Raw genomic sequence first — 23,701 nt, forward strand, 5'->3', positions numbered from 1 at the left:
CATAGCCCAGGATGGGTGGTCCTGGCTTTCTGTGACCTCATGTTCGAGGGCCACCACCCTCCAGACCTAACACGACCACAGCTCCATGACTCTTAGGAGCCAGGCCCACGACTACAGTGGACAGTACCACCTTGGACAGTACCACCTTGGACAGGTACCACAGATGGCTAGGACAGGGAAAGTCAGGCCTGGCTTTAGGGGTCTTTTGAGAAGGTAAGGGCTGCTTCTAGGGTAGTCCCTGCTGCTAAGTGGAAGCTGTCTGTCTAGGCCCCTAGTGCCCTCATCACCCAGGACCTAAGGGCCAGACTAGCTGCCTGAATAGAACGGGAACTCACCTGCCATAGGACTGTGTGGTCCAAGGCCGGGAGAGCCCTTGCCTGTTCTTCCCACTGACCACCTTTCCAACCCTGGTAAGACAAGGTGGACACACAACCTTGAAAGCCACAGTACACCTCAGAACTTCAACTGGTGTTGCTACTGGTTTCCATCTTTTTTCCTCACGAATTAAAGAGAAAAAACCAAACAAAAAATGGGTTTGTAATTAAATTACTTAAGATCTACTAAGGTGTTCAGTCTCACAGTCGGAATCCTACTCTCTTTAAGGTGGAGGCTGCACTGAGAAGTTTCTTTCCAGTGACCAGTTCAGCAACGTGGAAATTTGGTTCTCTGCCAAGTCTCCCTTTTTGCTTCTGAGCTTTCAGGCCACCTTGCTGTCTGCACATGGGACTTTGTACATTTGTGGCCTGCAGGGGCCACGGGAGGGTTGGAGGATGTCACAGATCCCCACCACCATCAGTGGGTCCCAGGACACTTAGGCCACAAGTCCAGTCAGTCACAAGGTCTGTGGAAGCCAGGGGTCCTTTGGCTGCCGGGCTCTTGAAGGGGTCGGGAGGAGCCGGCAGTGGTGGGAGCGGCTGCCCATGAGTGGGCGCCTTGGCCATCGCCGGGTGGTTGCGCTGGTGCTTGCGGAGGTGGTCCTTGCGGATGAAGCTCTTGCCACACACTGTGCAGGTGAAGGGCCGCACGCCCGTGTGCGTTCGGTAATGGTCGATGAGCTTGGAGCGCTCTGTGAAGCGCTTCTCACACTCGGTGCAGGGGAAGGGCCGCTCGCCAGTGTGTAGCATGCGGTGGCGGATGAGGTGTGCGGGGCGTGTGAAACAGCGGCCACACTCCCCGCATCGCAGGGCGCTGCTGTCCCGTGCGCTACCCCCACCTCCGCTGCCACCTCCGCTGCCACCACCGCCAGTAGTGGTGGAAGCTGCCCCTGTGCCTGCCCCGTCGGGCAGTCCACAGCTGCGCTGGTGCGCGCTCAGGCTCACCTGCAGCTGGAAGCTCTTTCCGCATGTGGCACAGGTGAAGGGCCGGCCTCCAGGGGGTGCGGCTGGGTGCTTCTTCTGCCCTGGCTTATGACCAAAGCCTTTTGTCCGGCCCGGGTATTTGCAGGGATCATTGAAGGGTCTTGGGGCCTGGCTGGGGTCCAAGATGGCATCTCCATTGTCAGGAGAGGAGAAAGGGAGTCCCTCGGTTACCGTCCTTGGGTTCAGGCCCACAGGAGGTTTACACCGGAAATTCCAGCCCCACCTGACGCCACCGAAGAGCCAATCCCCGGCAGGGGCCTCCTCCTGTGCTAAGGCAGGACTCAGCTCACCAATGTCCCTCTCTGGCCGAGTGGGCTCCCGCAGCCCCAGCACCGGGTCCTGGCTGGGGAAGGAACTGCCTTGGCTCTCCCAGGCTCCTTCCTGGACAGGGCTGGGAAAGAATCTTGCGGCTTGGCCCGGTGCAAACAAAGTCCCATGAGCCTCCAGGTCGGTGGGATGCACAGGTGTGGCTACCACTTCCTCTTCCTGGACTTCTGTTTTGATAACAATTTTTACGTCTGCTGGAAGAGAGAAAAGCAGAGATCATTCTGGACATTTTTAAAGGCCACAAAGAGTCAGCCCCATGGAGCAACACAGCTCAAAGGAGCATCCCGTCCTGGTTCTGAGGCTAGCCCAAAGCTTCACCTGGCCTGGTGACTTCCCCACAGTAAAAGCAACTCCCAGATTTTGTCCCCAGATTCTGTTTTCTTTTTCTTCGGCTGTTAAAATAAATCATGAGTTTATTCTAAGAAAGGGATTCTGAGTGTGATGGCCATGTACTAAAAATAAGGCCGAGGCACAAGCTTGGCCTCTGAGGCATCTGGGACTCTGTACAGCTGTCAGGAACATTTCTTAACCACAGCTCCACTGTGAATGCCCAGCTTCCCAGGGCTACAAGATTAGCCTGGACAACACATCTGAAGGTACCTCAGCATGCCATCTGGTACGCAGTAACTGCAGTTACCTGATGACCAAAATGTTACTGAACGAATAGAACGATTTGACTTTATATATTGAATTTTAAGCCCAAGGCTTGTTATCAGGGATCTTGGATTTTTAGTGTATTGAGAGTGGGGGTGGTAAAAGATGACAGAAATTTTTATTGAGGTAACAGATAACTGGCCTTCAAACAAGAGAATGAATACAAGAATGTGAGAGCTGTTCTTTCCAGCTCTGGCTTCCGCTGTCTTTGGCAGTATTGATATCTAGGAAGTGGTTTTAGCTCAGTCTGTTTGCATCTGTGCCATGGGAGCCACAGGTTGCCTGGGGGGAGGGGGCGGCATGTCCTCCAAGAAATCAGCTTATGTGAATAGACTGGCTAACTGCACATGAAAGGAACTGTACAGAAACACAGGCATCCTCAAGGAAGGCCGTTCAAATCAGAGAGTTCTGACGGAGAAGAGAGCAGAAGGCACACAGGCCAGCTGTAAGACTGGACTCAGAGCATGGCGGCGGCGGCGGGAAGGATGGGACAATGTGCCCGGAAGAACCGGGCTCCCAGGCCAGGCATTCGGTCTCCTCTCCCGCCACCCCTGTACCTTCTGTGGATGCTGCTGTGTTGAGCTTCAGTGTCCCATCTGAGCATGCTGAAGAGGGGTGGTGGGGAGGGAGATCTGCTTGCCAGGAAGTGGGTGGGATGGTGGTTGAAAAGTTGGAATGGACACCTGTAAGGAAGAGAAATCACAGGGGAAGGACAAGGACATGGGAGAATAGTGAACATGAAAACAGAGAGAGGAAGGCAGGCCACTGAAACCCTGAAAGCCCTGTTCTGAATGACCATGTGCCTTGGCCTCTCTGAAGTCAGTGTCTTGCTCCCTTCTCTGAAGCACTGGGAAGTCAGATGTTATCAACTCACCTTTCTCCAACAAGAGGTGAGCCTATGCCTCAAGGTAGGTTTGAAAAACTTCTTGTCGGGCCAGATTTTTTCCTTCCTTTTAAAAAGATCTATTTTGATTTTGTACACATGGTTTTTCACTTGCATGTATGTCTGTGCACCACAGGCATGCCTTGTACTCTGAGTTGCCAGAAGAGGGCATCAGCTGTGAGCTGCCTGTGTCCTTGCAAGAGCAGTCAATGCTCTTAACTACTGAGCCATCTCTGTAACCCCTAGGCTAGATCTTCTGAGAGCTCACAGTTCCTCATATGCTTTTAGGCACCTTCCCAACCTCTACCCTCAGTCCCTAAAACTCATCCCAGAGTCTGCTTCTATCTCAATTACTTACCAGAGGTAGCATCTGTGGAGATGTCTCCTGCCCCAGAGTCCAACTGGCTGAGGCCCCAGGGCTCCTCCCCAATATCTGGCTGTCCAGCTGCCCAGGCTTCCACACCCAGACCCTGCTGCTCCTGCAGCTGGAGCTCCCCCTCCTGCTTGATCTGCATCAGGAGGTCAGGGGCAGGAACTGGGGCTCCAGAGCCTAGGAAAAGGAGAGCACGTGAGGCCTTCAGGCCTGAGCTGGAATGTATACACCATCAAGGAGATCCTTAGGGTCTAACGGTACAAGAAAGCCATGACAGTAGGTGCCTGGGTTGGTGAGAAGGAAGAACATGCAGACATGTTCAGGGCTAGAGCTGATCCAAGGTAAGTCCTAGCTGCCCTCAGGTCTTGCTCTCACTTGCATATAATACAGGAATCTCAACCCTATCTTTCCGCACATGAGCTTAAAAGGAAGAGTCCCGAGGTCAAGGAAAGCAATTCGATTAGGGATGGAGTGAGGAGCTGGGGATGTAATTCAGTTGGTGGAGTGCCTGCCTAGCTCAAGGAGCTATCAGTCCAATCCCCAGCATCACATCAAACAGGGATGGTGGTACATCCGGGTAATCCCAGGACTTGAGAGGTAGAGGCAGATGGATCAGAAGTTTAAGATCATCCTTAGCTATATAGCGAGTTTGAAGCCAGCCTGGAATACATGAGGCCCTGTCTTCCAAAAACATACAAACAAACAAAACAAAAAACAAAGGGGTGTGTGTATGGAGATTAGAATGGATGGTAAATGGCCAGGAGAGTTCTTGACAGATTAACAGCAAAGTCCCTGCCATCATCCCTGTAGATGTAGTGGCATTCAGAGCTGAGTCTGGCATACAGTGGCTGGACACGCAGGAACCAGAGAAAGTCCCCTAACGGGCATCTAAAACACTGGGAAAACAGGTTTCAGGCACAGGTGACAGTACAGTAAGGTGAGCAGAGGCCGGGGCTGGTGCCAGACTGGTGAGTGCTGCCTGGGTTGAGGGAGTGTATACCCCAGCAGAGTAATGCCAACTTACTGCTGCTCCCCAACAACGGCCGAGTCAGAAGGACGAGGGACATTATCTTCACAGGGAAGAGAAAATAACAGTCAAACTAGAATTCTGTCTTTCAACTACAGATAGAACAAAGGCATTTTCAGACAAATTCCATTACATGCAACCACGAGTCCATTACCATCAAACTCATAAAAAGTCACCCCATGAGAGGAAGGAAAAGAAAGTCTCTGAAGCTTACTGAAAAGAGCTTTTGTTTTGTTTTCCAAGACAAGGTTTTTCTGTATAGCCCTGGCTATCTTGGAACTCACTCTGTAGACCAGGCTGGCCTCAAACAGAGATCACCTGCCTCTGCCTTCCAGGTGCTGGGATTAGAGGCGTGAGCCACCATTGCCCAGCATATAACTTTCAATCTAATTAAAAGTAACAATAGTCTGAAGAGAGGGTAAAAACTAAATGAATAAACTCAAAAGAAGAAAATGTAAAGGACAGGAGTAATACTGATATCCCAAGGAACATGGCAGAAGAGGATCCCGACAAAAGGTAACCAAAGCCAGACACCTGTCTGGACCAGCCATCCCCCACAGGATGGATGGTATGCTTTACTCATACCTCCAGAAGTGTTCCAGGAGCAAAATTAGAGAAGGGTGAGGAAGTGGAAGTGGATCCAACCTTTCCTGGTTTCTGAGGGCACCAGGCACACAAGTAGTGCCCAGACATGCATGCAGACAGAACACCCATACACAAACATGCTGTGGGATGTTCTGTATGGCAAATGTGTTGCTAATTAGTCAATAAATAAAACACTGATTGGCCATTGGCTAGGCAGGAAGTGTAGGCGGGACAAGGAGGAGAATAAAGCTGGGAAGTGGAAGGCTGAGTCAGAGAGACACTGCCAGCCGCCACCATGACAAACAGCATGTGAAGATGCCGGTAAGCCACGAGCCAAGTGGCAAGGTATAGATTTATAGAAATGGATTAATTTAAGCTATAAGAACAGTTAGCAAGAAGCCTGCCACGGCCATACAGTTTGTAAGCAATATAAGTCTCTGTGTATACTTGGTTGGGTCTGAGTGGCTGTGGGACTGGCAGGTGAGAGAGATTTGTCCTGACTGTGGGCCAGGCAGGAAAACTCTAGCTACACAAACAATAAAAAAAGAAGTTAACAGCTGAGCAGTGGTGGCACACCCCTTTAATCCCAGCACTTGGGAGGCAGAGGCAGGTGGATCTCTGTGAGTTCGAGGCCAGCCTGGGCTACCAAGTGAGTTCCAGGAAAGGCGCAAAGCTACACAGAGAAACCCTGTCTCGAAAAACCAAAACCAAAACCAACCAAACAAACAAAAAAGTTAACAGAAAGCAAAATAGAAATCAGTAATTCCATGTAGGTATGTATATGGTATATGTATCTTTGTAAATAATTCAAGGGTTTAAGGGAAAACTGAAATGCAAATTACAAGAGGGTATCTTGGTGCTAATGTTGATGAAAATATTATCAAAATGTGTGGGCTGGAGCTACAGTGGAACATACAAGAAATTTTATAGTTTTGCATGTTTACAGTAGAAAAGACAGGATGAAAATTAATGGGCTAGTCAGGCAATGCAAAGTCTCACAAGTAATACCAACAGCAAAGCCTTTCTTTCTTTATTGACTGATTGATTGAGGCAAGGTCTCTCTGTGTAGTCACGGCTGTCCTGGAACTCGCACTGTAGACCAGGCTGGCCTCCAAACAAAAGCTTTTAAAAAGAGCAGAAGGAAGCTACAGCTGTGCTCAGGCCTCTGATTCCAGCCTCTTGGCAGGCAGTGAGGAGATCATAAGCACATTATTTAAAGTCACCTGGGCAACATTCTGCACCCCTGCCTCAAAATAATGTGGAGAATAAACAAAATCAAACAAACAGACAACCAACAACAACATCTAGGGCCACAGTGCGGAGGTCCGAGAACTTGCCCTGCATGTGTGAAGCCCTAGGTTTAATTCCCAGTCTGAGAGAAAGATGTGAAAGTGGAATTAGTAAATCGGAATACAGAAAAACAATGTGGAGAACATAAGATTAGTTCACTGAAAAGAATCTTAAGCTAGTTCATCTCTAGTCAAACTACTAGGAGAAAAGGAGACAGCGGCCATAACCGGCCTGAGAATGAGAAAGAAAAAAAAAAAAGTGAGCTTAGATGCAGCTGAAGTTAAAATGGTATGGAGTATACTGTGGATGGTATTCTAAATAAACAAATCCCCTAGAAAAATTACACCGACCAAAAAAGGAACAGAATACCTAAATAATCTCATAACTAAAATACACTAAATCTGTTGTCTAAAGCCTCCAACAAAGAAAATTTGAGACCCACGTGGTTTCAACAGTGTTTTCTGAACACCCAGAGTAGATCATTCCAACATCAAGCAAACTCTTTGAGCATATAACAATGGAGACCACATAATGGCTTATATCTTTAATACTAAAAGCAGGAGGAGGCAGTCTGTAAAAGGAAAATTATAATCTAACTGATGAACCATCAGCATAATAAATCTATAATGTACACAAATGATCATGACGCAGTAAGGTTTATTCCAGGACTGCAAGGTTGGTTCAACTTTAGGAACTAATGTAACTTACTGTATTAGTGCACTAAAGGGACAAACAGCAAACACAAAAATGTATCAACCTTAGGAACTAATGTAACTTACTGTATTAGTGCACTAAAGGGACAAACAGCAAATAAAAACCCATCATCTCAATAGATGCCAAAGCCAACAACAAATCCATCCTCCCAAACTGTAGTCCCTCCTGTTGGATGTTGAAGCCCTTAGCCATCCAGAACTGTAGGACTTGTTTAGTGGTATTCTCAATGTGGAAAGTTCAAAGCAGTCCCTTTCAAATCATGAATCACTAGAGTACCCATTATCATGTGTCTATCACTAGGGTACCCATTATTACGTCTATATCACCAGGGTGCCTATTTTCTACTGAAGCCATTACAGATTTGAAAACAAAAACCAATACATTTTTATTAATTGATGTGATTAATTTCTCAGAAAATTTGAGAATTAGACAATTATTAGAAAAGTTATTAGTATTAATGAGAATTTCAGCAAGATTTCTAGAAATGTCAACAAATGAGAGGTAACTGCTTTTTCTTTCTTTTCTTCCCCTTTCCCCTTCTTTCTTTCTTTCCTTCCTTCCTTCCTTCCTTCCCTCCCTCCCTCCTTCCTTTTTTTCTTTCTTGAGACAGGGTTTCTCTGTGCATACCTAGCTGTTCTGGAACTCACTCTGTAGACCAGGCTGGCCTTGAACTCAGAGAAATAGCTTGCAGGGATTAAAGGTGCCCACCACCACCACCACCACCACCACCACCACCACCACCACACCCAGCTTCACAACTGCTTTTTTAATACACAACTAGTGTTCTGAGGAGCCAATCGATTGCTATTTTTCTTCTGACATGGATCTTAACCCACGAAACAAAGGAGGGAAGCAGTGAGGCTAAGCTGTTTTTATGATGATAATTCAGACTTTCGCTTTCATCTGTGGACAAAACTGTTTACCGTGACCCTAGTGTCAGAAGTTAACCTGGGCTGGGCTGGAGCCTGTTCCTGGCAGGGAAGCTGAGGACAACTGTCTCAGGAGGTGGCCAGTGGCCTGGGGACTGTGCTAGTTCAGCTCCTGGTCCTCACCTCTCCAGTGCGTCACTTCACACATCAGAGGCAGAGGACTGCAAACTACCTCCACAGAGCTCCTGCTGGATGGGAGGGTGTTCCTGCCCCAGTCCCCATAAATCAGCAATAAACATAAACTGCCAGTTAAACAAGATGCCACTGAGCACAGCAATAAAATAAAACAAAAAACAACAGCAACAACAACAACAAAACAAAGTACACAAGGAACATAAAAATATAACTAAAGAAAAAGTATAAGACCTTTGGGAATTAAATTATGAAATGTGGTGGTGGTGGTGGTGGTGGTGGTGGTGGTGTACACCTTTAATCCGAGCATTTGGGAGGCAACGGCAGGCCGATCTTTGTGAATTCCAGGACAGCCAGGGCTACACAGAGAAACCCTGTCTCGTAAAACTAAAACTAAATAAAGAAATAATCATGAATTCTTACTGAGATAGTATAAAGGACTGCAGACCATCAAGTATAACATGACTCTACTAGAGAAAAGTGTCAACACTTTGCATCAAAACCCCATTTGTAGTTCTCTAGTACTTCCCAGCAGCAAGGGAGGAACAAAGTGCTAGGAAGAAAGTACCACAGTCTCTTCAGCTGCTCAGTAGAGAACCTAATCCTGCTGGGTTAAGGGTTTGAATATGCAAAGCAAAGCTTGAAACTTTCAGTAGGAAATACAAGACTTTATGATCTGGAAACTGGGAAATAGTTCTTAATTGTTGAGACACAAAAAGGCTCACGCAGACAGGGAAAAACTACCAAATCTAAGTACAGTGGTGTGAGAAGCATCCGGGCTTTACACTACATCATGGAGCACACTGCTCAGAAGAGCACTGCCTATAATATAGGGTCCTGAGTTCCAGCTCCAGCACACAAAACAGTCAACAAACCCAACTTGAGAAAATATCAGTACACATACAAAGATTCATATTCCTACATGTAAGAACTCTTACAAATGAATAAGAAAAACAACTAAAAAGACAAATAGAAGAATGGCCCAGGAACACAGCATACAGTGCTCCATTCAAAACCATTTCACCTCCATATGATGGTCAGAAATGAAAACAACTTTTTGAATGAGGCAGGAGAGGAGGCCCAGGTCCTGCTGGTAACCTCACTTCAGGGACACTTTGACATTACTGGGTCATTCCAAGGTCAATACTAGAGAAACCTTTACAAATGCCTAAGAATTTTCACAACAGCATGTCCTTATAGCAAAACAATCAAACCAAACCAAAATCCACAACTAACCCTAAATAACCCCAAACTTAGACAAAATGCAAATACTCCCCAGCAGTAAAAGAAGTAAATAAAAACTATGAAGTGGCGGCCGGGCGGTGGTGGCGCACGCCTTTAATCCCAGCACTCGGGAGAAAGAGCCAGGCGGATCTCTGTGAGTTCGAGGCCAGCCTGGGCTACCAAGTGAGTTCCAGGAAAGGCGCAAAGCTACACAGAGAAAACCCTGTCTCAAAAAATCAAAAGAAAAAAGAAAAAAAAAAAAACTATGAAGTGAAAAATCATGGAAATGAACAAACTAATGGTTTTATATCAGCACAGAGAGCTCAAGCACAGATCTCAAATGAGAAAAGCAGCCCAAGAAGAACGTCTGTACACAGCACCATTCATAACAAGTTTAAAATCTGGCCAAGCCAAACAATGGTTTTTGGTAATACACACAGAAAATAACAATATAAAGAAAGGCAGGGAATGATCTGCTCAGTTCCTGGTTTGTTTGTTTATAAAAAAGGGAAAGGCTGGGATTTGGAAGGGACACGGACTCTGGAAGGTTCTGGTGGTGCTCAATTCTCATGCTGGTGTTTGGTATACAAGTGGTGACTTTACTCTAGACACTTCATCAGTCTTGTTCCTAGGTATTTTTCTTACTATTACATATGATGCAGAAAAACCACACTACTAAAAAACAAAAGCAACCCTCTATGTTTAATAATAACACTTGTCCACAATAAAAAGTCTAGCTAGGAGACAGGAGAGAGTGCTTGGTGACCATGTACACTAAGGCTCTATACTGGATTCCCACACAACTGCCCCCAAACCATCCAAAACTTTTGGCTAAGTACAAGTAGGAGGAAATGTGTGTATAAATGTGTGCATGGTGCCGGAGGCAGCACTGAGGACCTTGCATATTCGGTAAGAGCTCTATCACTGACTTACATCCTCAGCCTTTGGTCTTGAGACAGGACCTCACGATGGAGCCTCAAATTTCTGATACTCTTGTCTCCTGTCTCCTGAATGTCATTATAGGTGTGCACAGCTATGCCTTAAAACTATATTTTATTTAAAATTATATAATAAACTGCTGATTTCGTAGGATAGTCTAAGATAACTTTTAAAGATATACTTTTTATCGTGTATATGGTATGTGTCTATGTTTGGGTATGTGCAAGTGAGTACAGGTGCCCTTAGATTCTAAGGCTTAGAAGCTAGAAGTATCCGCTCCCCTGGAGCTAGAGTAACAGATGGCTGTAAGCTGCCTGACGTGGGCGCTGGGAACAGAACTTGGCTCCTCTGGAAGAGCAGCAAGTGGTCTTAACTGGTGAGCCATCTCTCTGGCGCCTTTTGAAGATATTTTTTTTTTTTTTGGAGACGGGGTTTCTCTGTGTAGTCCTGACTGTCCTGTAACTCACTCTGTAGACCAGGCTGGCCTCGAACTCAGAGATCTGCCTGCCTCTGCCTCCCAAGTTCTGGGATTAAAGGTGTGTGCCATCAAGCCTGGTCCTTTAGAAGATGCCAGGTATGAAGACACACACCTGTAATCCTGAGACAGCAGGCAGGGCTTCAATGTGAGGTAACCATGGAAATGGTAACCATGGAAATGGAAGCCGTTATCTCGGTAGCCGTGTCTGTGCTCAAGATGTCACTCTGGCTGAACACCCTCACACTGCAGTTAGGTTATTCCCACTATAGTAAAACTAAGGGGAGGGAGTACTTTCCCAAGTGCCGCACATGCCAACTAACAAAGGGTCTGTATCCTCCAAGGACCCAGGCTTCAGAATACCATTGACATTGTGGTTTTGATCTCTTTAGTGGGTTTCTAAAAAAAGATCATGGGAAGAAGGACACTAGAAGTGTGCTCCAGTGTCCCATGATTTGGGAGGGGAAAGGTTACCTTACCACACAAACATGCTACTTTCTTACCTCATAAATATTCATAACACCTCTTATAAAAATAACAAGTGCAAGATCTGTTTCACTACCCATCCTTGGGTCGGCTCGTTCCCCACTCTATGAAGTGCACTATGGCTTTGCTTCACTTTGCTAAGTAAATCATTACTGCACCCCTCTGATGAATTCTTCCCTTAAAGACAAGAACCCAAGAAATCTCCTCCCAGGTAACAGTCCCAGTGCTCAGAAGGCAAGGCAGGATTTCAAGTGCAAGGCAAGCCTGGGCAACACCGGGAGATGCCATCTCAAAGTGAAAATAAATAAATCTAAAAGGAGGCTGGGGTATAGCTCAATGATAGAATGCTAGCCTGTCACAAACAAGGCCCTGAGTTTGATCTTTAGTGCTGAAAACAAAACAAACGACCTGATAAAATCACAATGCAGGTGCAAACTCTAGAAACATCATCAGGGGTGTCTATTCTGCAACACCTTAGCCAAACTGTTAGAGCGGAAAAACAATGTTGTACAAGCCCCTGGGTTTTATCCCTAGCACTGCCAAAGGATCTACTCGTGACTTTTTTTTTGTGAAGGATTAAAAAAACCAAAGCATGTCTGAACAGATGACTCACCATACCTAATAAGAGCAGCATTTTTTTTAACCTAATGAAGTCAAAGCATACCACATGTATCCCTGTTACAACTATATAAAACTCAAAATTAAGTCTAAAAGAAAATCCTATTTGTTAGAGAAACAACTACCAGAACAAGACCCAAGAAACTGTTAATAAATGAGTCTTCCTGTGGACAGAAAAGCTCAGAGTTGTAATGATGGCAATTCTCTAGACATTAAATTATAAAGCAAGTGAATGAAATTCATCCATGCTCACAAGAGGATTTTCTTGAGAACTTAAAGACTCCAAAATGCATCCTGAAGAGCAAAGATCCAAGAACAGCAGAACAGTTCAAAGAGCAGGCAGGGCAGGTCTGATCCACAAGGCTTTGAGGAGCTGAACAGTGTGGCGTTGGAAGAGACAGACAGAACAACGAGCCCGTGTATATGCAGAACTATCAAGCTGCAGGTGATGTTACAAACCAGCCAGGACCGGGGTATCTACTAATGCACGGTTTGAATCAGGGTCTCATGGATTTTAAGCTGGTCTCCAATTAGTTTTTTTAAACATTTATTATTATGTGTATATGTGTGTGAGTGCCAGTGCCCATATGACAGCACATGTGTAGAAGTCAGAGGGAAACTTTCAGGAGTTGGTTCTCTCTTACCACGTGGATCCTAGGGATTGAACTAAGATCATCAGGCTTGGAGGCCAGAGCTTTTGGTACAGGGCCATTAGCCATCCCTCCAACTTTCTCTGTAGTCAAGGATGATCTTGAGTTTCTGATTTTCCTGCCTCTACTCCCAGTTGGTTTGAGGTGTGTGCCACTGTGCCCAGTGGCAAATTTTAAATTCTCTTTTGCAGTCTATATAAATATTAATTCTAGATGGATTAAGGACAAATTTAAAAAGCAAAACCTTAAAAAATGTATTTAAAAAATACAATATGGGCTGGTGAGATGGCTCAGTGTGTAATGGTGCTGGCCGCTACGCTGCAGATCACCAGGATTCACATGATGTAGGAGAACCTACCCTACAAGCTGTCCTCTGACCTCCCCGTGGGCCATGGCACGTGCAAGTGTGTATACATACACACACACACACACACACACACACACACCCCTAAATTTAAGGTGTAATTTAAAAATATTTAAAGGGGCTGCAGAGATGGCTCAGCTGTTAAGAGCATCTGCTGTTCTTGCAGAGGACCTAGGTTCAGTTCCCAGCATCCACGTGATGGCTCACAACACTCTATAATTCTAGTTCTAGGGGGATATGATGCCCTCTTCTGGCCTCTGTAGCTACTGCACACATGGTCACCTACATAAATGCAGACATTTGTGTGTGTGTGTGTGTGTGTGTGTGTGTGTGTGTGTGTATAAATAAATCTTTTAAAGAAAAAAATTAAGATAGTATCTTTGCTCTGCATCCTGTCTGGCCTGAGGTGAGCAGATTTTTTTTTTCCTCTGTATGCTATGATAGGCCGTCAGAGAAACAGAAATTAAACTGAGATACATTTCACCCCTGCCTCATGAGCAAATGTTAATTATGAAAAGTGGGAAAAGATGTCAGAAACACATTTCATAATGCTGATGGCTGATGGGAGAGGCTTCTGTTGATCCTGGGGAGAGCAGTGGTACTGGCAGAGGGGGTGACGAAGACTGATCCAGGTGGCACCTTAGGTCTGCTCCAGAGAAACATGTTGATACAAAGATGCACTCAAGGATGCCACTACCATGCTGCTGTGGCAGTGAAAAAATAGACATTACTGGAAAATACATTGCAACAGTTTCGTTTCTTTTCTTTTCTGTTTTATTTTGAAAGGGTCTTACTATGTATCCCTGGGTGGCCTGAAACTTGTTATGTCATCCAGGTGGCCTTGAACTCATAGCAATCCATTTGCCCCAGCCTCCAAAACACTGGCATACATTACTACATCTGGATTTTTCTTTTATCTTGTTTGAGAGCTTTCATTACTGTATTCCTAGCTGGTCTCAAGAGTCTTCTGCTTTCCAGACGCTGAGATTACAGGCATGTGTCACACCTAGTTATATAGTTGTTTTTCAAATATCAAGCACCTGCTGAAAAGCCCAGTGGGCCAGGTGCACTAGGCCCCACCTCTAACCCCAGTACTGAGGCTATGGCAGAAAGGCTTGCACTAAAAGAGCAGGACTATCTTCCACAGCAGCAGCACCCTAATGAGTTAGTACAGACACTTGTGAACTACAGAGTGAAAAATACAGGAACATTTATGTTGGCTTTCCGAAACACAAGGGCAACAAAGGGCAAGTAGTTACTGCATGAAGAATGGGACTTGTTGTGGAATATTATTTTAAGATGTGTTACATTTTCTATGGAACATTTACTTTAATGCTGCAAAGATATGTTACATTCTTTTATGTTGCATTTGTTTAACTCTGTGAAGCTGTGTTACTTTGCCTGTCTAAAACACCTGATTGGTTTAATAAAGAGCTGAACGACCAAAAGCAAGGCCGGAGAAAGGATAGGAGAGGCTGGCAGGTAGAGAATAAATAGAAGGAAAAAAAGAGGGATTGGGAAGCGAGAGAGCTCAAGGAACAAGAAAAGAAGGGGCCAGCCACCCAGCCGCACAGCCAGCCACAGAGTAAAAGTAAGATTACAGAATTAAGAAAAGGAAAAACCCAGAGGCAAAAGGTACATGGGATAATTTAAGTTAAGAAAAGCTGGCTAGAAATAAGCCAAGCTAAGGCCAGGCATTTATAAGAAAGAATAAGTTTCCATGGGATTTATTTGGGAGCTGGGTGGCAGCCCTCCCCACAAAGAGTAGAAGAGTAAGAAAATAACAACAACAACAAAAACAACAACAACCCAACAGAGAATAAGGCAGCTAACAGTACCAGAGACACATTCCAAATACCAAACACTGACACATCTTAAAGGATGGGACTGAGCATACACTCAAAACCACTTCCTGAATTCCTACTCTTTGTTATAAAATATTCTGAGTATGGAATGATTACATGAACAAAAACCACTTTTTATCATTTGGGATTTATAAATGGGAGGGAGGACATGCATATAATGGGTAAGTACAAAATACCTGGAACAAAGAGAGACTAGAATTGTGGGTGGAAGAACTACAATGTCAGATAGGGTGACTGAGGAAATCCCACCCAAAGGCCTGCCTGCCTGTAGTGGCTCTGAAGAAGTACATGAGCCAAGGATTTGGGACCAGCAGCCCTGAATGTTGAGCAAATAGCTTAGAGGACAGTGAGATGAGAGCAGAAAGACAGGAAAATGGGAGGATGGTTGAGTTGTGGAGATCGGATGGAAAGTTAGGACATGCATTTTAAGGGGATCCCTGGGTCCAACCAGACTAGGGGCTAAGGGCAGGACCAGTGATGGCACTCATCTCAGCAAGAGACTGAGGCTTGGAAGGAGTCTAGATAACTGAGTGGGAGGGCTAGGAAGAGAGAAAGTAGATGTGTGTTGTGACTAGAGGGCCAGAAACTTGGGTTTTTGGCTTACAGCTGGACAGATGGAGAAGCTAGGGAGAATGAAGGAAGAATGGGTTTCAAAGGGAGGTTACCAGCTTGCCTGGGATGTACTTGTCATGGCTATCTACTGGGCATCCAAACGGAGACACAGCCCAGGAAGTGGGGCGTGGGAAATTCAGGCAGAAGTCAAGGCTAGGGGCACACACCTAGATATAGGTACAGAGACCTAAGCTGCCATGAGGAAGAGACTGTGAGAATGAGGGGACACCATTTCAGAAAGGTCTCAAGGCCACAGGAAACAGCAAAGGAAGGGCAGCAGGGGTGGGTGGGGCAGGAACCACAGGAGATGGAGGTATCCTGTGTATCCAGAGATATAACTTCAGGAAGCAGTGTTGTGGTTGGGTGTGTCCCTGGAATCCGTGTGTTGGAAACTTAATCCCTTGATCTTTGTTAATGGTATTAGAGGCGGAGCCTTTGGAGGCAATCAGGATTAGATAAGGTCATGGGTGTGGGGTCCCCCATAATAGCCTGAGTGGCTTTGTAACAAGGGGAAGATTTGCTGTCTCACAATGGGATATCCTTTGTTGCTTTCAGCAAGAAGGGTCTGACCAGGTATGGCCTCTTGACCTTGACTCTCCCGCCTCCAGGCTAGGACGGTGGGGAATCTAGAATGTATGGTCTACATAGCGTGTATGGTCGTCAGTAATAACAGAAGCTGGATTGGGACAGTGAGCCATGGTGGCAAACTCTCTAGACACAATGAGAAAGCAGACCTTTGGCACTGTCAGGTGACTGGAGACTGAGAAGGTCAGGCTTAGTGGAAGAGGCACCCAGACAGAGGGATGGCTTGGAGTCATACATGCTCCCTCTGGAGCCAGAGACATTGGGCAGTCTTGGAGGGGAGTGAGGAGTGGGGCCAAGGGAGGGAATGTCTGCTTGAGAAGGTGGCATAGGGCAGAGTCTTGGGCCAGGCAGAAGGATGTCCTTGGACTACAGAGTGACCAGGTAAGCAGAGGAGGCAGGGCACAAGGAGTTGGAGGGCCATGAGAATGGTTTTTTTTTTCTTTTTTCTTAAAAAAGTACACACACACACACACACACCTTAGATTTATTTTATCTTATGTGTGTGATTCAGCTATATGTACGTACATGCATCACATGTGTGCCTGAAGCAGAAGGCATATGTGTGCCTATTGTCAGAATGTGTCAGATCTCTTAGAACTGGAGTTACGGATGGTTGTGAAACACCATGTGGGTGCTGGGAAAAGAACCTGGGTCTTCTACAAGAGCAACATGTGCTTTTAACCACTGATCCATTTCTTCAGCCCCTCCCCCCAAGAGTAGATTTTTATAATTAAAAATGATCTTTAATACTAAACTGAAATTCTTGGATTGTGAGCTCTTTATAAACAGGGCTAGGTTTGTGAACCATAATTTGCCAGCCTCTGAGCCAGTGAGGCAGCTGAGATGATGCTGGTGACTACTGGCGGATGAAAAGCCCCACGAAATGCTGGTCAGGAATAGCAGGGGAGACTGGCTGTAGGGTTATGGGTCTGCCGTGGCAGCGGCCTGGGTGCAGGTGCAGAGCAAGCAGATGATTTCTCTGGGATTATGATTTGCCAAGTAGATAAGAGTGAATACAGGGAAAGAGGGAGAGTGTGAAGAGACACCGAATGACGGCCACAGGCAGAGGAGAATGAGGAGAGTGGGAAGGCTTTGAAGGTCCTACAGACTGAGGACCTGTTGGACTGGAGGGTCTAAGACTGGGAGGACTAGCAGCAGGAAGTGGCTGTGGAATACATGCTAGGGATGGGGACAGTGGAAGGAATGAGGAAACCATAAGAGTGCAGAACGGTGAAGGGTATGGAGGTAAGGCCATCACATGGACACAGCCATCTGTAAGAGTAGTGAGGGTGAAAAATGACAAGATGCCTAGAGGTCTAAAGGAGGACTGAGCTCTCCAGACAGGGTTTCCAAAGGAGAGAGACTAGCAAGGGTCAGTGATGAGGAGCAAGGCCACCTGCCTCCTGGGACATGGGAAAGAGGGCAAAAGAGCTGCAGGGCAGCCACACTTGGGAAGAGCCAGGGCTCAGCCTGCGCAAGACAGATGGGACACACTGGACCCAGGAGTACTTGCTAGGCACAGTGGGTACTGAAGAGCACCATGGAGATGTTAGGGGTGAGGAGAAGAGATGAGGCTCGGTAAGGGCATGGATCAACTCAATCAGGAGTGAGAGGAGGGCAGGAACCCCAGATACCAGGACTGAGGAGAGAAGAAAGGCAACATGTGATTCCTGCTAAGTTCAATGGACAGTGGAGAGTGAGGGCCAGCAACTGGCTGTTTCTTGGACCCTACTGGTTCTCACAAGGGAAAGTACCATGTTACAAAGATAAAGAAATAAAATTGGATACCAGGAACCTCTCACCCTTGGCTTTGGAAGTCAAGGTCATATGTGTCCCCCACCTCTTCCAGGCAGAGAACTCTCAGTAGGCACCTTCCCAACATCAAGCTGACACTGTCCTTGGTTCCAATAAGCCTCTCAAAACACATCTGCTGAAGTACATGGTCAGTGCATCAGTGAAAACTGGCCATGTGCTCAGCTCTAGACCTGTTTCTGCCCTCGTCTAATGAGATGAAGCTGAACTCCCATGAAGTAAACACATAAAACACAATTAATTACATGGGAGTTCACCACAGGAAGATCTGAGTGACACAGTATCAAGGACACAAACCCAAGGTGGCAGATCAGACAAAGGACAAACAAGGGAGGAGGCAGAGGCTGAGCAGAGACAATGTCTCTCACCAAATGACCCAGCAAGGTCTTCCATGCAGGAACCCAGCATCCCCATCCTTCCTAAACTTGAAGAGGTGCTGACTGGCTCCAGGGAAATGTGAAACACTGTTCAGGACCCAATTCACCTGAACCCAACACCTGACTCTAGTCACATTGTACCATACAGCTTACCAATGGGTGACTTTCTGCACTGCTCTGAATAGCTAGAGTTCCCCACTCCCTCTTCTCTCATCCCCTAATTCTGTGCCCCTGCTTCTGACTTTGCTATCTATGTCCAGGGTGGAAATCACTAGTTTCTACAACACAGCTGAGTAAGTCAGCTATGACTCAACCATGAAAGATTTAGTTTGAAACATTCTCTGTGTCTTTCTGGAAGAAGACTAACACCACCCCTAGATCTTTACTTTTCTATGTTGATGACACTTTTGATGTGGCCCTGACCTTTTCCCAACCCTTCACCTGGACTTGGGTCCACAGGAACCTCCGGGACCTTGGGGCCGGCGCGACGCCAAGTACATGGCTCCTTGCCTTGTTCAATCTGGGAGAGGACCTCGGGTTTGGAGATGGCATAGTCTGAGGAAAGACAGGGGGTTAATTTTGCCATGTTCTCATCAGAGCTGGGGACAGGCAGCTGTGAAATCACTAACAGCCTAGGAACTAAATGTCTTGACTGGTACAAAACAGCAGTTCTCAATGGTAGGCATTCTGCTGCAAAGTCTAGGGACAATCTTGAGTAGAATCTAGGGGTGGGGGAGGTGCTGCCGCATATTCAGCAGTGCATATAAAGACCGCACCCCAACAGTCATCTGTCTACAGAGCTGGCGGTCCTGGGACACAGGCCACATGATGCAGCAGTGAGTTTGCAAAGCAGACCATACTGTGAGTGTACTCACTCACAACCCATCAAACACTCCTGACTAGAAAGCAAGGCCAAGAAGAGGGGTCTGCCCCTTTCAGGACAGCAGCCCCAGGGGCTGGGGCAGCAGGGCTTGGGGGCACAGAAAGAACACCTGTTTTGAGAGGCGAGGTCTACCTTATGCTCCACAGACCCTCTGATCTGTCATATAAAAGCTACCCAATCGATGGTCAAAGAACAATTCCTCTGCTACAGTAGAGCTGATTAAAAAAACACTGGGGAGCTGTGGCACACCTGTGCCCCAGTCTCAGCAGAAACAGATGTCCACACTCTGGGCCTGGTGAGGACAGAGGGCACCGCTTTCCCCGGTCTGCTCCTCCAAACAGAAGGGAGGATTTGACTCTTCAGCCACAACATGAGGAGAGAAGGTTGAGAAGTGAGGAGGAGGAGTCTCCTTGCTCCCAGAACCTAGGCATCTCCACATCATTGACATGAAAACAACTCTATCACAAAGAGAGGTCTGGGAACTCTAAAACCCCACCTTACAGAGGCTTGTGTCAGGCCTTACCCAGGGAGACCAGTGTCTCGTAGTTGCCCCTCATCACGTGCTTGTAGAGCTCCTTCTGCCAGTCCTCCAGCTTGCCCCACTCCTGCTCAGAAAAACACATGGCCACATCATCAAAGGTCACAGGAACCCGAAACCAGTGTTACACTCGCTCACCCACATGCTTGCAGGCATGGACCCTTGGGCTCCCCACCCCAGGGCCCCCAAAAGCTACCTTGGGGACCTCGCCCTTGCTGCCAGGGGGAAGCCGCAGAATCCAGAAGTTCCTGTTGCGCAGCAGGTTCTCCACATTCTCCAGCCGCCGCTGCAGCAGCCCATACTCCTGCAGCAGGGTCCCCAGCACGGCCCACTTGCCCTCCAGCTGGTTGCTGAACTCCACAGCTGTCTTCTCACAGTCAGCCAGCTTCTTCTCTGCCATCCCAGTTCGACCTTCTAGAGAAAGCAGTCGAGCAGCCTGTGATTCAATCTTCCTTTCCATGGCCTGAATTGTAGCTGCCATTGTCCATGGAGAGATCTTCGAGAAAGAGGAGAAATCAGCATCATTCTTTACACTGTTGCACTGTGGTCCTTCTCTAGGCATGGGGTGAGCCAAGCTGGGAGTGGAGGACCCACGTATGTGGAAAGTAGGGACATCTTATATCATGCACCAGATCTTGTGTTAGTGACAGCCTCTTTGGGTATAGAGATCTGGCCTGAGGCCAGCAGGTGCCTTGCTCAGGACCCCACAGCACATTGTGCAGATTCCTACCTTGGCACTTTCCATACCCTTATTCAGCATCTCCTATATGTCACTACACTGAACACCTCTTCTGGCGGACACTATGTCTTTTCACAGCACAGTGCTAACCACATGGTAAACACAGTGCGATTTTGCAGAGTAAACAGTGACTTAGCATTGCTGGTGTTTCAGTGGAGAAACGACAAACTGCAGGTTTACTAGGGCAGCCTGCCTCCTGTCACAATCGCACAGGAACTGTGATGATGACCCAGCAAAAACTCCAGCTGCTTCAACTAGGAGGCACAAACAAGGGGGTTGCTCAAGTGCTTTTTAAAAAAGCATCTCTTGTCCCCTCTTACAGACAGATAAGCTCAATGCCAATTCCCTTTCCTCCAGGACAATCTGATTTGGTCCCTTCCTAATTGCCCCTCCCCCATGAGCTAAAATTACCATTACTGCTAATTTTAACCAGTCAAAGAGATGAATATTTTGTTTGTTTTTGTGATGAAGTCTCACTTAGCCCAGGCTGACCTAGTACCTGCTAGGTAGAATAGAATGATGGCCTTGAACCCTTGATCCTCCTTGCCTTCACCACCCCAAGTCCTGGAGTGACAAGTGTGTTACCAAGCCTGGCATTGAGTTGGATTTTTACACCACTTGAACTCTCTGGAAGGTACAAATCAGTCTCAGACATGAGCTATCCTAAGATCAGTGACATACTCTAATCTGGTGAGGAAGGTGGACGGTCATACTTTTTCATGTGCAACAACAATCACAAAACTGATACGACGACGACGTCCCTGTCATTGGGAATGGCACAGAGGCTTTAGAGACTGCCCACTGGAAATGAAAAGCACATTTTGGGTGTGGAGTGGGAAGAGTTCTTCCATGTACATCGGAGGTGCAACCCACAGAATCCCCATCCCTGCATGGGCGCCACTTCTGGCCAGTGCCTGAAGACAGATGTTCCTTACATTCTAGAATACTCTTCAACAAAAATAAAAGAGACTTCTAGGAACTAGTGTGGACTCATTTGAGTCGCTGGGAACCAGAATGTGGTTAGATACATCAGAAAATGGGGCCAAGAGAGCTTGACCAGAGGCGGAAAAGCTGGCCTGGAGGTGCTCAAGAGTTTCTCAGGCTGTACAGGAGGGAGGACACTGGGTCTGACTGAAGACTTTCAGTGGGTCTCAGAAGATGGGTTCTGATAGTCAGGGAGGGAAAAACTACTGTGGGAGGGTACTTCTGGCCTCTCCTTCCTCTTCAGGGCCAGCCCTGTCAGGGATTATCCCAGACTCCAAGAGTCTGTTTCAGATGTCTCCTTGTACTTTGCCGCCCCTCCCTCTGGGGCAAGCTCTGTGTTACACAAAAGGGCACAATATCTACCTCGGTGATGTTATTGTTGTTTAACATCTGAACTGTGGGTCGTTTTTTGTTTGTTTGTTTGTTTTAACCATTCTTATGGGGTCCGTGGACCTTTGAACTGTGTGGAGTTGTCTTCTGGGGAAGCCTAGCACCTTGCTAACTCAAAGGGAAGGTGATATAGCCAACTGCAAACCAGGCAGGGAAGCTGAAACTGAGTTTGAGAGGAGCCACTGGTCTAAGAGGATGCCAAATCCCTCCACTGTTCCCCACCCACATGACCAAGTCCAGGCCTTCCAGCCCCTTCCAACTCTGCAGCCTCATAACCAGAACCATCTCTCCAGGCTTGTAGACCGGTCCTGCACTGTCCTGTCTCCATGCCTTGCCTCTCTCTGCCCAAGCCCTATGAAACCCTAGTTAACTCAGCTCACAAAAGGACAGGATACCTGGCCAGGCAGGAGGCACAGGGTCTGCTAAGCACCTGCATTCGAACTTCGTTTCCACCAGGTTGCTACAACCTCTTTCTGTCTGACCATATGGCTACTCGTGTACCTGTCTGCTTTCCTTATCACAGCCATTGAACTGTGAGTACTGTCTTCCCACACTTTCTCTCCGAGATTCTCGGCAAGTTAACTTCGCTGGGCCCCCAGCTTTTCTTTTGTACAAAATAACTATAATAGTAACTAGCCCACAGGTTTGCAGTGCGGACAGAATCATGCCTACACCGGGCTGAGCACAGCGCCAGCCTGGCTGGACAAATGGGAGCAGCCCTCGCGCGCTGCCCGGGGAGGGCTGGGCACATAGTGGGTGCTCAGTGTATGCGGAATCGACGTCGGACACCTCCCAGGTGCCACCAGGCCGCTGGGGGGAGCTGGGGGTGGGAAGCATCGGCCCGGCGCTGAGGAAGGAGCCCGGCCCGGGGACGCGCAGACCGGGAACTTGGCGCGGGTCGGCCTCCGGGGTGCGGACGGCCGTTCCCGGCGCCCGGCTCCACCCGGTCCGGTAGGCCCCGGCGGACCTCGCGGCCGCTCGCCGCAGCCCCAGGACCCGCAGGCCCGGTCTGGCCCGGAAGCCCTCCTGGGGCCTGCGGCACTGTGTGCTGGGCCCCGGCCTTCCGGGGCCCGAGGCCGCGCGGGCCAAGCGCGCGGGCCGCCCTTACCGGAGCCGCGGCCGCCTCGGCCATGGCCCTGCGCTGTCCTGCCCGGCGCGGAGGAAGTCGACGCCGCGGCGCGCGGCCCCACGCAGGCCCGGCCGCCGGGTCCTCTCCGCCGGCAGCGCCGCTGCCTTCCCCGCCGCGCTCTCCGCAGGCCGGCCTCCCGCCGCTCCGCCCGCAGCCGCACCGCCACCGTCAGCGCCCGGCCACTCCACACTGCATCCTGGGAGCCGGCGCCGCGGCCAGGCCGACGAAGGCCCGTGAGGCTTCCTGGAGGCAGCGCGGCGGCACAGCTCCACCTGCAGCTCGAGCGGCGAACGGCAGCGACGGCACCCGCCCGCCGGCCGCCGCGCCCGGCCCCGCCCTCCTCGCGAGGCCCCGCCTCAGCCCGACCTCCGGCCCCGCCCTCCTCGCGAGGCCCCGCCTCAGCCCGACCTCCGGCCCCGCCCCCGCGCGTCGCCCCGCCCCTTGCGGTCCTGTGCCGCTAATGCTAGGGCGGGAGGGACTGCTCACCAGGACTCCTGTCAACACAGCCCCTGGCGACCTGGTTTGGCTGGATAAAACTTGCGCTCACGGCCTCGGCGGGCATTGTGCCTCCCCGGCTCGGTCACTTCTGCCACTGGCCAGCTGTAGCACGCCTGTCTTTGCCTTGAAATGGAGTGAATACTTCCAACAACAGAAAAGTGTGATTGACACAGTGGGCCTCCGTGTAGGATTTTCAGTAATATGTGTATTATAATAAACACTTCAATGACATGAAAAATGTAGGGGTTTCTAGAATGTGTG

General features: G+C 48.2%; 1 protein-coding gene across 4 annotated transcripts; it reads right to left on the reverse strand.

The window, feature by feature from the left end:
- Positions 1-131: 131 nt before the first annotated feature.
- Positions 132-23,020, reverse strand: Znf746 (zinc finger protein 746). 4 transcript variants are annotated; one of them, XM_059257691.1, is made up of 7 exons: positions 22,922-23,020; positions 19,897-20,196; positions 19,686-19,767; positions 18,721-18,834; positions 3,581-3,772; positions 2,897-3,022; positions 132-1,876 (listed from the first exon to the last, which is right to left on the reverse strand). In XM_059257691.1, the coding sequence occupies exons 1-7, from the start codon at positions 22,943-22,945 to the stop codon at positions 774-776; spliced, it is 1,941 nt and encodes a 646-aa protein (XP_059113674.1). In that variant the 5' UTR covers positions 22,946-23,020; the 3' UTR covers positions 132-773. The 4 variants fall into 4 exon arrangements, with proteins under 4 accessions (XP_059113674.1, XP_059113673.1, XP_059113672.1 ...); XM_059257690.1 differs by having other exon boundaries at positions 132-1,879; XM_059257689.1 differs by lacking the exon at positions 22,922-23,020 and adding an exon at positions 22,315-22,841.
- Positions 23,021-23,701: the final 681 nt, after the last annotated feature.

Source organism: Peromyscus eremicus, chromosome 3 (genome assembly GCF_949786415.1).
Source record: "Peromyscus eremicus chromosome 3, PerEre_H2_v1, whole genome shotgun sequence".
In the NCBI taxonomy this organism is placed as follows: domain Eukaryota; kingdom Metazoa; phylum Chordata; class Mammalia; order Rodentia; family Cricetidae; genus Peromyscus; species Peromyscus eremicus.

Coding starts and splice junctions, on each gene's coding strand:
- Znf746 (XM_059257688.1), bottom strand. CDS start 22,650: ATGCTTCCCACCCCCAGCTCCCCCCAGCGGCCTGGTGGCACCTGGGAG. Junction 3,773..18,720: donor TCCTGTGGACCCAAGTCCAG/GTGAAGGGTTGG, acceptor TCCTTTTCCTAG/GCTCTGGAGCCCCAGTTCCT. Junction 3,023..3,580: donor CTCCACAGATGCTACCTCTG/GTAAGTAATTGA, acceptor TCTTCCTTACAG/GTGTCCATTCCAACTTTTCA.